The sequence below is a fragment of the Gouania willdenowi genome, chromosome 22 (assembly GCF_900634775.1).
Source record: "Gouania willdenowi chromosome 22, fGouWil2.1, whole genome shotgun sequence".
NCBI lineage: Eukaryota > Metazoa > Chordata > Actinopteri > Blenniiformes > Gobiesocidae > Gouania > Gouania willdenowi.
The window spans coordinates 23,401,595-23,419,125 of NC_041065.1; the positions used below are offsets into that span (position 1 = coordinate 23,401,595).

The following is a 17,531-nucleotide window of genomic DNA, read 5'->3' on the forward strand; positions in this document are numbered from 1 at the left end:
GGGATGGGGCTGCGTTTTGGCTGAATCATGCATTGTGTAGTATACATGGGGTCACGAGAAGCGATTAACACCTCATAACCAGCTTCCGATCAGCAATCGTATCGTCACAAGAAAATCAAACCTGTTTGAATTCCTGATCGCCTCTCGTGAGGGTATCGCACTGTTGAAGCAGTGTTACGAACCAGCTTACCTCAAACTCTCACACTGTAGAACTGACAGACCGTACTGCCCTAATCCTAACCCGAGTCTCTATCCATTTCCGGGTTTTTCTTCTTCTGTTTTAATGGCGACGCTTTGAGTTCTTCTTCTAATTTTTACATTGCATTTCCGGATACAAGACTGCTGTGTCCTTTGAAATTGGCAGCATCTGCAGCCTGTAGCCCAACAGCGTCATTATGGAGGGATATTGGGAGATGGAAAGAGGAAGGAGTCTCACATGTCATTAAAGTAACCATAAAGTAAATGGGAGAAAGTGTGTAGTGAGCAGATGTCAGATTTTTTTTTTTTATGTATTTATCTTTAGAATGTTGTGGTGCGTGTGTAAAATCTCACCAACACTAAAACCATAACCCTGTAATTTGTTACGAAGTGTAAACAGCGTTCTCCAATAATTGCCAGCATTTCTACCGGCAATGATCTGCATGGGAACCATGCTGCTGGAGGGGCTTGTTGTGAACTGTGGAGCAACATGAGCTAAGGACTGACTCATGGAAAGTCTGCGCTCGCCAACAAATAAGTGTGCATCTGTGTGTGTTTGTGCACACGGCTAACTCGATTCATGAGAAATGCTCATCCAGCTGCACACGAGGTATTCACAAAGCAACAACTCCAGATGTTTGGACTGAGTGTTTCCAAAGACACCTGTAGAAGCATCTAGGCCTGAGCGCAATAATACGCTGGTGATGTACATACCCTACATGGATTATTTAGTAATACTTAAAACAAGCTTTTTAACTATTAAAACACCTTAAAGTAAGGCTGTGCAATTAATCGAAATTTGATTATGATTTAGATTATTACACTCAACGATTACAAAAATAACATAATAGGGGGAAAAAAACGATTATTTAAGTTGCTAAATAAAAAAGAAATTCCACAATTTAGGATATCTACAAAGAATAAAGCTTGAGGCACACGAGAAAAAAACGATTATTAATGCTAACTTTGAGTTGTTTGATGCACGCGCATGCAAGTTCTTTTGCCCCCTCTCAAAGCTAAAGCTAGTCTGCAGGCCAACACGAAATAAGTTATTGCCAGCGGTTTTAAAACACGACAGGTGAAACGCAGCAAAAACGTTTGGTAAACAAGTATGGCAAGTCAAATTATCTTATATAGAAACACAGGTTTGATGATGAAGACCTGGAGCAAAGACGCATCACGTGCAAGAAGTGAACATACTTGATTTTAGTGTTTGAAGGATTTTTTTTTATGTTTAAGGAATCTTGCTCACATTGTTTTGTACAAAAACATAATTAACTTTTTGGTCCACAAATAATCATTTCAATAATCGTGAATTCAATTATGACTAAAATAATCGGGATTATTATTTTTTTCTATAATCAAGCAGTCTTACCTTAAAGGTTGCATTTATAGAACCAAGATTAAAGATTCCATGCTCATTACCACAAACTGTCTGCAATGCATTTATTGTAAAAGAGCATTAAAAGGATGAAGCAGCTTCCTGTATGATTTAAGCCCAGAATACCGGTGTATATTTGTGTTATGATATGAATTTTTAATATACTGCCGTACCGGTGTATTTGATTACACAACTTTCCGAACACTAAGCTACGCCGTGTTTCAGACCGGACCCTTTTCAACGTTGCACTTACTAAATAGGAAGGTGAACAGTAGCACTCTTTTGTTAGTTACGGTGCAAATGGATAAGAAATACTGAGCTCTGAAGCTGCATGTGTGCATGTGCCTGTGTGCGCATGCCTCTGCTACAAGATAACAACAGTCACAGAGGCACGGTTAGCTTAGCGTGTCGGCAGTAATACACACACAAAAATACAGCAAAGAATCAGAATTTGTGATTCCTGTAACGTGGAAATAAGTCCTGGTGGCGCTGCAAACAAAACTCTGTCTTATTCACCATAAGAAACCACCACACCACTGAATCAAGCTAATGCTAAAGCTAAGCTAGCGCGGCAAAGAGCCAGTGGGCTGCTGTTGCAAACTTGTTTTACTGCTAATGTGGAATTATTCATATATACTCATTCACTCATCATGACAGTAAAATAGACCATCCTGAATCAATGCACTGCAGTAATTCCTCTCTCAACCAGTAGAAAATGCTGTGAACACCTGATTATGCATAGAAATAAATAAATACTGTCATATACCGTGAAACAGTACAATTTTGAAAAATAATGGAATATACATTTTCGGTCATATCTCCCAACCCTACTACAAAGTAAAAACAGTGTTTTGCTTATCTGGGAAAGTGTTAGTGTGATTGACTTCAGTGAAACTCGATCATAAGTTGCACATAAAGAGCAAATCATTCACATCACCTCACTTTTAAACAGTACACCCATGATTTTTGGCTGAAGGTAACTTGAGACATACATTGTGTTATTTTTTTTAACCTTTTGGATCAAGGATTTCAGCCCATTCACGCTCTAATAGTTGGTAACACAGTGCTCCACTTTCACACCACCATGACTTCATATATTTAGGAAACGTTTGTGAGGAAATTTTCCCCATCTGGTCGGGAAGGATATGAAACCATTCTACATGTGCAGCTCCATAAAGACATAGAAACAAGCTTCTGGTTCCAGTACCACCTTTTTTTTGTTCCCTCCCCAGTAAGTTTTATCCCCTTTTTTATTTCACCTCCCAGTTGTTCCAGGAGCAAGAGGAAATATCTCTTTTCCAAAGGAATGCAATTTGTAATTGTGCTTTGTCAGCAGTGATTGAGCAATGCATTTTCCGGTAAACCAATCCTCCTCTGGGTAAATATCTGAAGTGTCAATAAATATTGAATGATTGTTTCAGTGCAGTAATGGCATTTTAAAGACTTTGTTTTAAATTCCATCTTTACTATTATGTTCACTTCCACTTTAATACACTTGTCAGGGAGGCCTTTCTTCTCATTCTCTCCTATTGTTTAGTCACTGCTGGTATTCCTCCTCACTGACCTCAATAATGTCACGATGCAATTGTATTGTGTTCCTGCTTCATGTTAAGGTTGAACGATTAATTAATATCGAGATATCATAAAATGCGATTGTTCTAATCGCAAAGGCTGCGTTTTTTTTTTTTTTTTTTCTTGTCCTGTTTTGTACTGTCCTGTTAAGTTCAGTGTTGAAGAAGTGCAGTCCCCATGTTTACATGTGTCATGAAACGTGAAGTTCGTCAGATATGTTCAAATGTATATTTTATATGTATTTAAAGTTGGAATAAATCTGAAATTGTTTATTATCAAACAGATTGATTTATTGCTTGTGTTCATCGGAAAAATACATGACAAGACAAGAGGCCCTTGAAAAAATATTCGCGTATTAAATTGGAATCGCAATATTGAGGAAAAAAAATCACAAAATCGACTTCATATTCAACGCAACCCTTTTGTCACCCTGTTAAACATCGCAGGTTCGCAGCATGATTGAACCAAACCCAGCTGAAGTTGCCAGGACAACAATCAGACTGATTTGAACATTAATTCATGCAATCAATTTTAGAATAAAAAAATAAACCAAGTACACTGTTCATTTGACTTTGGGATAATCATCAGTGTTAAACTAAGGGAGAAAACACTACAAAGAATGACTGGCTTGTATATCTATGATATTCTAGCTCTCGAGACGGTCAGTTGTAACCCACTTGGTCCCATTTTAATTTTTCTAATTTGTTTTAAAACCTTTTATTGTGCATTTAGAACATATTTTAAGTCCCTTCAGACTACATGGGATAGAATTTGATTTAAATGGGGACTATACGATTTAACATGGTTTTGATACAGTGAACGCCACTGATGTTTTGTACAGTGTTTATGGTTATTGCTAATTCATTTACAACTCTTGTCCCTAGTTGGGCTTTTAAATAGGATGAAAAAAACTGGATTATACATGAGATGGATAAAAAAAATGCAATAATAGTTATTGCACAAATTGAAATTTGAAATGAATGCAATGTAGTATAAACAGTCATTCATATAGACTTGACTGGGCACTGCTTTTTTTTTTTTTTTTTTTTACAGATTTTAAAATAACAATAATAATAATTTGCTGACAGAAATGATCACATCTGGTATTTTCAAAGCATTCCTGGTTTCATCTCTCTGATCCATCTCACTCACACATTTATTGTAATAATTTAGTTTTAAAGGTGTGTATACGTGGATGATTAAAGTCTAATTAAAAGAAGCTAACTCTTTTTGTCAGTATTTAAATAAATGATGATCTGACCTGTCAATAGGAATGAATCTGAACTCCTACAAACAAGTGTTAAAAATACAAGTGAATCCATTCACAGGCCACTAAATAGTCTAGACTAAATAACCAGACTGAAATCATATTAAGTAATTATATTTTTATAAACTGGGCCAGTCTGTTCAGAAGTCTGTATTATTTGATCTCTTTACTATTCATTTAAAATGGTTGGTACACATTAAAAAAAAATTAAATAATTTGAATACAAGTTGGTAATCAATGATGCAGTGATATTTTTGATATACATTTATATAATGGTGATTTTGCTTTTTCATCATTTGGTAAGGTTTTAGTAGTTTGTCTGCAGAATTTTCTGTACCCTTGTTTTGTTTTGTTTTTTGCATTAATTACATTTTCCATTTTTTTCTTTACCTTTCTCCGACAGAATCACCTCAGTTGTCCTCCCCCCTCTCTGGCTGCGACCATGTCCCAGACAGCTGTGCCCAAGTATGCATGGAGCCTCTGGATAGTGAGGGTGAAAGACCAGTAAGCCTGGTGTCCACTTTGTCCTCTGGTTCATCCAGAGACAGCAGCAGCCTCTCTGTGAGCACGGCGGCCCTTCTGGCCTCCACCACGCCACCCATACCCAGTGAAGAGGACATCGACCTGGAACTGGTCCCAGCAGAAGAAACCAGAGAGCATTGTGGGAATCGGAGTCCCATCCTCACAAGTTCCATGGGTCGCTTTCAGAAGCTGCAGAGGAACAAGGTGAACCTTTGGAACAACAACAATGGCACCACCGACAGGGAAATCCGTCACATCCTGAGCTCGCCTGTTATAAGGGGCACCATGGCGCCCAACCCAAAGCTGACCTATTTGGACCGTGTTGTCATGGAGATAAATGAGACGGAGCGCACGTACGTCAGGGATCTGCGTAGCATTGTGGAGGTGAGTGGAAGTTGAGGTTTGGCGTTTTCCTGCTACAGTCGGTGCTTTTTTCTCCCTGCCAGGTATTCACTGTGAGCCAACTTTAGTGCTATAGAGTTCAAATCACCCCCACTGTGTATTTAAAGCACACGTTTGACTTTGAATAATTTGCAGCCATGACTCAACGTCTGCAGCAGCCTTTTTTGGAGTGATTTACTAAATCAAAATGGCAGGAGCAAAAGAAAAGAAACCCGTAGTGAAAACTATCTACTCTGTTACAAGCAGCTGTTTGTGTGGACACTCTGCATTTAAAAGTGATTTACAGTTTGGAGGTTTCATTCGCTTTAGCAGGATTCATTCATTTATATTCAGTATTCTTTGGCCGACTGGTATGCTTGACGTTGACATCTGGAGATTTGTGTGCTGTGTTTAAACTGTTCTAGCTCATTTAGATTAGAGCTGTCGGCCAGTTTAGGATGTAGTGGCTGTAGGATGTTTGTTGCTAGATCTGTATTTACAGTGGATTCAAGGTTTACAGCTTCTATTATCTTTATTCTTGAATATATATACAGTGTAGGGCTGGGTGATATATCGATAGTCGACATTTTTCCATTTTGGCGATATAGAAAATTACAATATTGCCTATATTGATATGCATTTTTTTACAGCTTATTTTGTACCAAAATACTCGTTTTAGGAGTCGCTGCTTTCGTTGCTTCTCACAACAGCATGAAAAGCTCAGTGAGATGGATTTCTTAGTGTGTCCTTACCTAAACAAGCCACACTACAGAACTCACTCACACGTGCTGTCCCTTTATAGGAGAAAAAGCCAAAAATGGCACATGTCGTGCTGCTGTTTGTTAATAAATCTGTCTGTGTGGCATTTTGCAACAGACAATTTAACCCTGAATTGTCCTTCTGGTCAGACTTCATTTGAATTAGAATTATCGAGATATATATTGTATATCGCCATTTTGAGAAAAAATATCGAGATATGAATTTTGGTCCATGTCGCCCAGCCCTAATACAGTATATGAGAAGTTAAGTGATTTTTATCTATGGTCAACAGAGCGGTTACATCAATGAACCCGCCATCTTTCCTGGGCCTCACAAAGAAAGGAGGCACTCCCGTCTCTCTCCCCTGCAGACTGACAGTAATAGCTTTAACATGTGTGGTATTTCTGACTGACTGGCAGTAAAAGAGCGAGCGGCTCTCTTTCACCTTGTCCCAGACGGCTGGCGTCTGCCATATGCCGTGAGGGAGCACTGCCCCCATTGCAGAAATGAACATACATCAGTAATTTATTCATTCTTGTGCATGAGCCTCTAGTTAAGAGTTTGTCTAATGTGTTCGTTCACCATCAATGAAAGAAGAAACTGAGCAAAGTGTTCCTCTATTATTAACCAGAAGAATGATGGACTTCTGATTTTTATCTGGTGATCATTTGGGGCGTGCACTCTGTAGCTGGATCTCCTCTTATCGCGTTAACTTCCCCAATTTATTCAAGGGATGCACCGAAAGGAAATATTATGCCAATTATTAGTCCCATTGGATTTAAATATGTAAATATGTATTAACCTCGCTAAAATTAAAACATTGCAATTGTATAAATGAATATTAATGCTTCAAAGAACAAATTAATTAAAAATACAAAAATATTTATTTAGTACTGACATTTCAACGATGCACAATATAAAATAAAAAATGTGAATGTTTAACTTGACCTCGCTCATACATTAAATAGTAATTTCGGTGCATCACTAATTCAATTCAATTTTATTTATATAGCGCAAAATACAACAGTAGTCATCTCTAAACGCTAACAAAATATAAAATGTATTCCTTGTGTGCTGTACTATGACACTGGTTTACTTCTTTTTGGGTATATCACCATGGTATGAGACAGGGATGTCCAGATACGTTTTCACTTCCGATATGATACCAATATTGATCCGATACGATATCAGCACGAATCATACATACTTTTATTACTTATTTTGTAGTGTGGAATGTTAGAAAAAGCTTGTGATGTTACTCAAACAGAGAACAATAGTCAACAACAGCAGGTTATTTTGTTGGAGTGTGAACCACAGTCACCTATGGATAGACAATTTCAACCTTGTACCTTTTTTTTTTTTTAGCAAATGATCTTCAATTCATTGATTAAATGTGGCCTACACACTATGAATTTATCCAAGTGTTTTTGATTGTGTTTCATCCAAACAAACCACTTTAAAATAATGTCTTACACTTAGCGATGCATTACCACTTGAATACACAGGGGTAACGTAAACCCTTTTATCGTTTGTCTCCACAGCAAACCCACTTAGTAACATTGATTATCTTCCTCTTTAAACATGTTTTCCTTTATCATCTTCTCCTTTCCTCATCGCTCATGTTCCCAGAGTGTTTGACTTTGCAAGAAGTTTTCAGAACCAGATTTATTTTTTGGTTTTTGTCCAGACCAAACTTATCATCTTTCCTTTTCTTCTTCGTGTTGCATTTAAACAACTGGATCTGTTGATGGAGCCCAGGCACCAGCCTCGTCCTTGTCATTGAAACGTTGGTCCCGCGGCCAGCTCCAGAACAGAATAATAGTCTCTGATCCATCTGTCCAAGACAAACACTTACACATCTGAGAAGAACATGGACAAGAGGAGAGTAATTGTTTTTACCGTGGGAACCTTTCCTATTTCTTTTATTTATAGATGACTGTTTGCTTTCACTCATTTTGATGTCAAGTCGAGTCCACACTCTTACTGTACCTCTGACGGACGTCTGAGGCTGTTGCGCAGTTTTGCATCGTTTTCATATTTTTGCTGAAGAGTTCAAAGCTTCCGATCGAAAATGACACTGAGCCCACGAGCAGCTGTGAGAGTTTTCAATCGCAGCCGTTATCCATCGGATAGTCTTAAAAACAGCTGTTTGACTCCAGCTGCTCTCACGTGCCTAAACACACCCGAAACACGACCTAGATCTGCAGAGTTACTCTAACTTCATGATAATAAAACGGGGGAAAAAAAAGGTTTTCCTGTTGAAGAAAACATTTTGGGATTTATTATTTGTTGCGATTTTCATCCAAGGTTGCAAACCATCACATTGCTGCAGCCTGCGCATCAGCCCCCAGTTTGAACTTTACTGTGAAATTTAAATAGGTTTAACCCTTTGCCTGTAATGGTAATCATTATTTTTTAGAGATATTAATTGTCTTTAGTTAAGCCATTTTATGGACTTTTTTTGTTTTTACAAAAATCCCATGAAAAATGTAATTTACGGTAATCCCAGTTGGTACTTTTGGGGCAAGGTTGTGGATGTCCTTGAAAGTGTATAGTAGTATTTAAAATGGGATTTTAACTTTGACTGGGTGATGACCCAGGAACCAGTGGAAGCTTATGGAGGGATTTGTGAGGGGCACGAACAGGAGTGAGTAACAATAGTGGATACAGGAGGTGATGAGGCTGTGGACCAGAATAGCAGTGGCTGGAGGGGTCAGAGAGGGGTGGCAGAGATGATTAATATTACATAAATCAAAGTACACAGACTGGGTTTTTTTTATTAATGTGAGAGTGGAAAGAAAGTGACCCGTCAAAGATGACACCCTTACTCTTGACCTGAGGGGACGTGGACACCGAGGACTCGTCTATGGTGAGGGAGAAACTGTCAGCTTTGGATAAAGTGGATTTATTGTTGACAAGGAGTTTTGTTTTATTTCTGTTAAGTTTTTAAGGAAGTTAGAGGTGAACCAGGAATTAAAACTGCAGTATGTGAAGTTGTGAGACTAGTATGGAATCAACCACACTCCCCCCCTCCCCGTTTTCGAATTCATCGGCTTCCTCTTGAACGCGCACACAACTGTGGAGCTCTTAGCGACTTTTTTCCTCAATAGAGACTCGTTACAAATGTAGGGACTTTATCTTGTGTTATTGGAGAGTTTGCACGTATCACTCTGTAGTTACTGTCCTGAGCAGTGGGTGCTGAGGTGAGTTCCTCCTCCGCCACACAGCTCACACGAGCAGTCACAGCAATCCAGCTGCCGGTCAGAGCAGACCCACACTACTCCGCATCCAGACTGCAAATGAATTGTGCATGTTCTCTTAATCATGGATATGTTTACATGCAATTTATCCCATTTGTTATCAGTCTCCTTGGGCCTTTAGACTGACAGTTCTCCACCTTGGTCTTCCTTTTTCCACTTGCTTTGCCGTGTAACCGCTGTGCCTAACGCCGTGATGGGCACTTCTCCTGTTGGAGAACTTTTACTACTTAAACACACATCTACTTTAGTGGCGCAGCCAATAGTAATGCCCAAAACAGCTCATGGAGCACTCTGTAAAAATATTTCTGATTAGCTAAAAATGTGTGTCACGCTGCTGGAATTCTAAAGCTAAATAATATGTATTTTTGATCAAATTACGCCCAAGAAACCTTACATACTGCAGCTTTAATTTCTGAGAGGCAGTGGGTGAGGTAGGAGTGCAGTTGAGAAGATTTAGATTTGCGGGTCAGGTAGAGCTGGATATTGTACGGAAAGCAGTGAAAGTGGATACCAAATTGCTGAAAATATTGCCAGGAGGGATGAGCTAGATCAGTGTTTCCCAACCTTTTCTGTCTCATGTACCCCCCGAGGCCTCTCTTCAGATTAGGAGAACCCCTTCGTCACTCCAGTTTTGTAGCCATTCTTGTTTTATTACATGTTGTTAACATGTTGCCCTCTGAAATCTCCTGCAGCTTGAAAATGTCAACCTGTACGTTTAATGTACACTCAATATCAATTTTGTGCATTATATATATATGCATATCAAATAATATATTTACCTCAATTTTTAGTAATGTGCATAACATGTTAGTAACAATTTAGTAGGATGTTAAGGCCACAATATTGTTCATTTCATTAATGCCGTTCATTGTCAATGGGTGGAAAAGATGTTGGATGATCATGTACAGTGTCTGAAATAGGCTTAAAAATGACTCAGCATGTTGGAAATAGATTCATCAATGTTTCCAAGTACCCCCTGCAATGTGTTCAAGTACCCCTAGGGGTACACATACCTCTGGTTGGGAACCACTGAGCTAGATAATGAAGAGGAGGGGCCCAGGACAGAGTCCTGGGGCACACCTGATGTGATGGGGAGGGCTGGGAATTGAAGGATATGAATTGGATGAACCGAGTGTGGCCTGTGAGGATGGAGTGAAACCAGTGAAGGGGGAGTAAGAAAGCAGGAAACAAAATAATATTATGGAATATACGGTACTTCCAATGGGTTTACTAGGTATATTCTTTAAGCTCTCTTCCCTGCTAACCTTGTCACTCTGTGTTAATTGTGTTTCAATGGCTGCCTGTATCTAGTAGTCGACATGGATAAAGCAGCAAACTCTGTCTGAGAACAATTTGTCTCATTGTAAAGTACAAGAACTGTTACAGTGCATTAAATTGTCCGATCCCCTAAAGATGTCATGTGTTAACATTAGCGGAAGCTTTTCTATAGGAGACTCTCAGACGTCCTGCTGACTGCAGCCAGCCTCACTCGTGCTGTGCTGGAATCCTCGACTGATATTGTGCTGCACGTTATTCAGCAGTGTGTGATGTGATGACTCCTAATCTGTCCGTGTGTGTGTGTTTGCACCACATCGTTTGATGTGCTGGGCACGTGTGTCCAGTGTTTACTGCTGGTCTCTTTATTTAGCTGCTGCCTGTTTGCATGTGTGCTTCACTTTAGCTTTTTTTTTGTCCTCTTCTCGTTCGGAGCCATATGAGTGTTTGTGTGCCACCTTAGTGTGTGTTTGACCATGGAGGGTGGACTCTTCCCTGTTGCTGGCTCTGTGAAGTTTTCTGGGAATATTTAACATAGTTTATCTCCTAAGGACCAGAGGGAGCCAGGTTTTGGAGCAGAAACAGGCCATGTTGGTTGTCAGGAGTCGTGGCATTCCCTTGTCCACTAAACATTTCCATAAAAGGCTCATTTAGGTATCAAACAACTAAAGGGGGAAATTGATAACGCTGCTTTCTGTAAACTGATGTAAATCCTGATTCCCCTTTGGTTTCCATTGACATATAACAGCCCTAAAGTTTTACTGGTTAAATAGTGGTGATGGGCCATCAAACACCTTTATAAGCACAAGGCACAGCTCAGATGGTATGACGAGAATCTGACCGCTTATGTGCATACGCCCTCTGCTGGTAGGAATCTGTTACTGTAAATAAATAATAATAATAAATAAACTTCACATTTCAACATGATTTTTTGACCTTCCTATGTTTTTTACAGGATTATTTGGCGTGTATTATTGACATGAACAACCTTCCCATCCGACCAGAGCAAGTGTGTGCACTTTTTGGGAACATAGAGGACATCTATGAGTTCAACAGGTAGGAAAGGCTTCTTTGTGTACCCTGTAACCATTGCAGGGCACACATGAATTTAGACAATTTACTTTAAAACTGGAAACAATCATGGTGAGAACATGAAAACTCCACTCAGAAAAGACCCTAGTGTCCACCTACAGGGCTAAAACCTAGCATCCTATTGCTGTGAAACTGATGTGCTGAGATAAATGAACAATTTGAATACGCCCTCCATTGTCCTACCCTGACTCCTTCTTTCCTGTTCCTTTCCCCCTCACTAAGGTGTAACACTGCCCTTTTCTTTTCATATTCTCCCTTTAATAAAGTGTTTCATACCCTTTTTTTAGGGAGGGCTAGTGATGGTCACAATTATGCAATAAATAAAATGTATTTATGTAATTGCAATAATAAAACATGCATAGATGGCGAAAAGACGCTACATGTAGTGTTGACCAAGAATAAATAAAAAAAATGGATATGTGAACCTTTTTTATTTGTTTATAAAAAATAAAATTAACAAATGTATTTTGTGAAATGTCGGGAAAATGTATTTCTAGACCCATTTTCTCTCCTTTTAATGTATGGCTCTGCAGCTGCTCTTATGACACGGTAAGAATAATGTATGTGATACATGTTACCCGAGATGAGCTTTTTTTTTTAGATGTTTAGGTAAAAAAAAACCAACTCGTATAAGCCGATGAGTGGGAGCTGCGTTCCTCTGAGTGTTGCAATTCAGTGTGTTCAGTTTTGTGTTATTTTTATGATGTGGTTCAGCAGAAACCAAACTTGTTTTGCAAGAAACATTCACACAAATGTTGTTGCCGTCTTTTTATAGTACAGTATGTACTGTACAGGTCTTGCATTCTAGATTTACCATTAGAATTATGCTGAAAGAAGTTTCTCTATTACTTGTCAGGATTTATAGTTCTTTATTTTGCGTTTGACCCACTTTAACCTCAATGTCTCTGTTTACATGGTGTATAGTAAACAATACTTGGTGTCCACACAAGCTTTAGTCTCAGTGTACCATGAGCATATTGGTATGTTTGTTTGTTTGTTTTTGTTTCTAGGTTTCATTCAAAGCGTTTGGTATCACCCGTCAGGTGTGACTCTATTGTTGGAGTTTTTAACACTTTAGGCTATTTAAAAATATTTATAAATAAATGAAAAAATAAAATTCTACTTTTCCACAAAAAATAAAAGTGACCTCCCTTATCACACACCTTTATTCTAATATATTTGTACTTTCATCTGTACAGTTGCAATTAATTAATTCACTAAAAATTGTAATAATGGGAACTCGGGTCAATCAAATAAATGCTATTTATTTAGAGCAGGACTAATACACAGAACATAATATCAATGCAATAAACAATTTCCCTTAATAATACCTAGCATACTATTATTAGCTCTCTGTGTCATCAGGGACAATTACCGGTGTTTATGGCGCCCTCTACTGAATATTTTGCTGCATAAATGTCAAATATGAATTCTATTTAACACATTTGAGATTATTTTTAAATGTGACATGTATTAAAAAAAAACATTTTCATGTAAATGCATGGGATTGTAGCTAGCCAGGGGGCTAATTTCCATCCCCTTTCCTATTAGCAGGTTGGTGTAAACGTTAAACGAACATCAGTAATGGATAAAACACACTAAGGATGTTAAAAAGAAACGTAACATACAATTGTGAACAATCTACGTGACATATAGTGCAGAGATAGAAGATGGACTAAAAATTACACTTAGGAAGTACATGGTACTTGCTGCCTGGAGTCTCAGGTCCTCATTATTTTGCAAAATTCCAGATTATTATACAGTAATACGAGTATATTACATTTCACACGACCCTACTTTCCTGATTATTAAGTGCTATGTTGGCTATCATAATGTAATAATGTAACTAAACGTGTTAAAGGCTGTCCCCTCCCTCTTTTGTTTTCTTATTGCACATTTCTATTTGTGGTCTGAACTCTCTGCTCTCCTACTGTTTGTCTCTCTTCCAGTGAACTGCTGCAGTCTTTGGACATGTGTGAGAATGACCCCGTAGCGATCGCTCAATGCTTTGTAAATAAGGTCAGTAAAAGCTCCATCCACACATCTACAATACCTACTGTATCTGCCCTAGCCAAACGCACAACCTCATAATGTGTGATCCACTTGATTTGTATTCCTCTAGAGTGAATACTTTGAAATCTACACCCAGTATTGTACCAACTATCCAAAGTAAGTACCGTCGTTAGACAACATTGACTTTGAGGGCAGTGGGGAATATACTTGAAACGACTTGAAATCTTCTTTCTAACCCCAGTTCAGTGGCAGCGCTGACTGACTGCATGAGGAGTAAAACTTTAGCCAAGTTCTTTAGAGATCGACAGGCTGCACTGAAGCACTCTCTTCCATTGGGCTCCTACCTACTGAAACCAGTTCAGAGGATCCTGAAATATCATCTGCTCCTTCAGGTACACAACGCCGTGTGGGATGGATGTCTTTTCTCTTTTGTGCGAGTGTCTTTTCACGACGGCATTGTATGTTTTATTATTGCATTTAAATAAATACATTTATTTTATTGCATAATTGTGACCATCATCAGCCCTCCCTAAGGAAGGGTAACAAAAACTTTATTAAAATGAGAATATAAAAAGTGAGGGCAGTGTTACACCTAGGTGAGGGGGAAGGGAACGGGCAAAAGAGTCAGGGTAGGTCAATGGGAGGGGTGGGGAAGAGTCGACTGTAATAGAATTTACATTTTTTATTTATTTTCCTCACATAAAACCGTTTTTTTTTTTTTGTGTGTGCGAAAGTCATCATTTTGTCTTTTTAGAGGAGGTCCAGGTTTACAACTGTCCTTTCTTTCCGTTTTAAGGAAATTGCAAAGCACTTTGACCCAGATGAGAAAGGTTACGAGGTGATTCAGGAGGCCATGAACACCATGACAGGAGTCGCCTGGTACATCAACGATATGAAGAGGAAACATGAACACGCCGTCCGAGTTCAGGTCAGGAAAAAACAATGCACACACACAAATGATGCTCAGACGTCTCTTAATATTTCTCTTCTCGAGAATGTTAATGCCACAAAGTAATTGACATTAGTCAACAACGTTCTACATGAGCCTACAGGCTACGTGCCATCAGACCAGGCCAGACGGGTTGGTGTATATTTAATAATTTGATTTAAAAGCCACCATTAAATAAAATATAATAGTATACCATAGTTTTTAAAGAAAAATATAAAGGATGAAGAAAACAAATTGCAAAAAATTTAACCTAATGTACAGCATTCTAAAAACATAGTCACATTAATATTACTTTATTGTGCAGCAATAGAACGTCAAAGAAGGTCTCCCAGTACCCTAAACCTACAGCAATATTTACAGCAAAAAAACGAAAAAAAAATGTCGGCTTAAATGACCAACAGTCAACTGCGAGCTTCATCAGTGAGGACATTTTTTAAAGATATTTTTTATAAAATAAGAGTTTTAGAAGAAATGAGCCTGCTTATGATTCTCCTCTGGAAAATGACTAATGCAGATTCACCTTTACCATAAAAGCTGACACCAGGTTGCTGTGTCTGTAATTTTGTTTAATTGTGTATATTAGGGCTGCATGATTACGGCCAAAAATGATCATCACAAATAATTTAATCACCATTATTCATCATGTTCAGTAAAACGTCTATAATTTTATTTGCGCTACTTTTCAACAAATATTTGAACAGTTTTCATTGCAAAATGAATACTAATTTGAACATGTTAATACGGTGTACAATTGCAGCTCTCATCACTCCACTGAGTAACTGAAGGGTCAGTTGCTTGTTATTAAGGCAGCTTAATGTAGCCTTAAAGCTGCAGTTTGGTTTTTTCTATTCCAGTCACACAGATTCTACAAACTCCCCCTTCCCTACCCGTTTTGAATCCAACCCGGAACGCCTGCCATTGAACCGCATCACCATTTGTCGAGCAGCCAATTGTAATGCCCAAAACAGCTCATGGAACACTTGGTTTGTAAAAAGTTATGATTGAATAGAGCTTAAATACAGAGCCAAGAGAAGGTGCAGAGGTTTAGTATCCACTCTGAATTACAATATGCTGAAAGATTCTTATATGGATTTTTGACCTAGTGACGCCAAAAATAACTTGCATACTGCAGCTTTAACCCTCTCTTGTGCCTGATTTGAGGCCTCATTTTAAATTCAAATATCACTGAGGATCAGATTAATTTAATTGTGGCAGCCAAAATCGCAATTACGATTAAAATTAGATCAATCGTGCAGCTCTAATGTATATGTATATCTGTGCGTGTGTGTCCTTTTATGTTGGTCTGCAGGAGATCCAGTCTCTTCTGATCAACTGGAAGGGTTCTGACCTGACCACCTATGGAGAGCTGGTGCTAGAGGGAACCTTTCATGTGCTGAGGGCCAAGAACACTCGGACACTCTTCCTGTTTGACAAAATGCTCCTCATCACCAAGAAAAGAGGCGAACACTACGTTTACAAGACGCACATCTCGGTATGGATTTTATTTTAATTTAGTCAATGGATGATTTGGGGAGAAAATGTAATGGAAACATTTCTCATTAGGTGGTACACAAAGAGATTACTAACGACTCTTAATGACGCCTTTCTTTTCATCTGTGTGCTCGCAGTGCTCCACCCTGATGCTCCTCGACAGCGCCAAGGACCCCCTGCTCTTCAGTGTCATTCATTTCAAGCATCCCAAGCAACCTCATACAGTGCAGGTAAATTGACGGTTAACCTTTCATTTTGTGCACACAGCACAGCACTACTCTGTGTGGAACTAGCAGAGCAGAAAGAAGCAATGCTCACGTGTAAAGTCAGTTTGGTGAAAATGTGCTGTAATGACGCCGTGCAGGCCTGAAATCTGACTCTAATAACCTCTAAATAACCTTATTTTTTCACTTCACTGCACTTCACAGATGACAAAATTATTAATCAGTGTAATCAGAATACTAATTGGAGGCAAAAAGATGCAGTTTTTCAAGTACTATGTGCTTGACTTTCAAAGGTCAGACATTGCTCATCCCGTCTGACCGCAGTCAGACTGTCAGACATGGTTTAGGATGTGGACATTCAGCCCATTTCTAACAGGATTTAACTCTTATTCCAAACATGACGTTATGTGGATGAAAGCATTAGATTCCCACTACATTCCACCTCAACAGATTTATTATTTGGGACTAATTTGACGACAAATACACTACACATTTACAAATTTAAACATTTTTGATAACCCAGTGCTAGGGATGGGACAAATAATAATAACTTAATTTTGCCCAAAAGATTTTTTTTAAAGAAATATTTGAGTTTCCATTCAATTCTCGATTTTTTTTTTTTTTTTTTTTTTTTTTTTTCAATACACTTAAAAATGACAGCAGACATCAGATATATTGTCAAAAGTGCAACTTTATTGCTGTGATTGTCCCAAGAGTTAAAATGCATCGAACAATCCCACAATAAAAAGTAAATGAGGCTCTGTCATTCAACATTTTTAAGCTTTAACCCAGGTTTAAGCAAAAGTGCAACAGCAACTTCACAGTAGCTTAAATTTTCTGATTAAGAAATCAGATAACTACATATTTTATAACGTATAACATTACAATTAAAAAAATAATAAACTCTTCCCTTAGCATCTCAGCATAGTGCGAATACAAAATTAAACATACCTATGGCACACATAAGTGTAAACAAATGTAAATAAAGAGAGGGCTGGCTCACATCGCGCTATGGTAACCCACAAGGACGGAACTCGATAAAGTAAAAAAAAAAACTGTGGTGGGAAAATAAAATTAAAATTAAAAACTCGACTTTGCAAGATGAAAATTGTTTTTACTCTCCAAACTCGATAAATCGATTAAATCA

At 38.3% G+C, this 17,531-nt stretch overlaps 1 protein-coding gene across 6 annotated transcripts in view; it reads left to right on the forward strand.

Moving 5' to 3' along the window:
* LOC114456445 (pleckstrin homology domain-containing family G member 3-like) overlaps positions 1 to 17,531 on the forward strand; it is a 48,606-nt gene that overhangs the window by 19,961 nt on the left and 11,114 nt on the right. For all 6 annotated transcript variants that reach the window (XM_028438195.1, XM_028438196.1, XM_028438197.1 and 3 more), the window contains exons 3-10: positions 4,822 to 5,324; positions 11,571 to 11,671; positions 13,657 to 13,726; positions 13,830 to 13,876; positions 13,962 to 14,112; positions 14,517 to 14,648; positions 15,979 to 16,161; positions 16,298 to 16,390. In XM_028438195.1, coding sequence (XP_028293996.1) covers positions 4,822 to 5,324; positions 11,571 to 11,671; positions 13,657 to 13,726; positions 13,830 to 13,876; positions 13,962 to 14,112; positions 14,517 to 14,648; positions 15,979 to 16,161; positions 16,298 to 16,390 — 1,280 coding nt within the window. The remainder of the gene's footprint in view (positions 1 to 4,821; positions 5,325 to 11,570; positions 11,672 to 13,656; positions 13,727 to 13,829; positions 13,877 to 13,961; positions 14,113 to 14,516; positions 14,649 to 15,978; positions 16,162 to 16,297; positions 16,391 to 17,531) is intronic.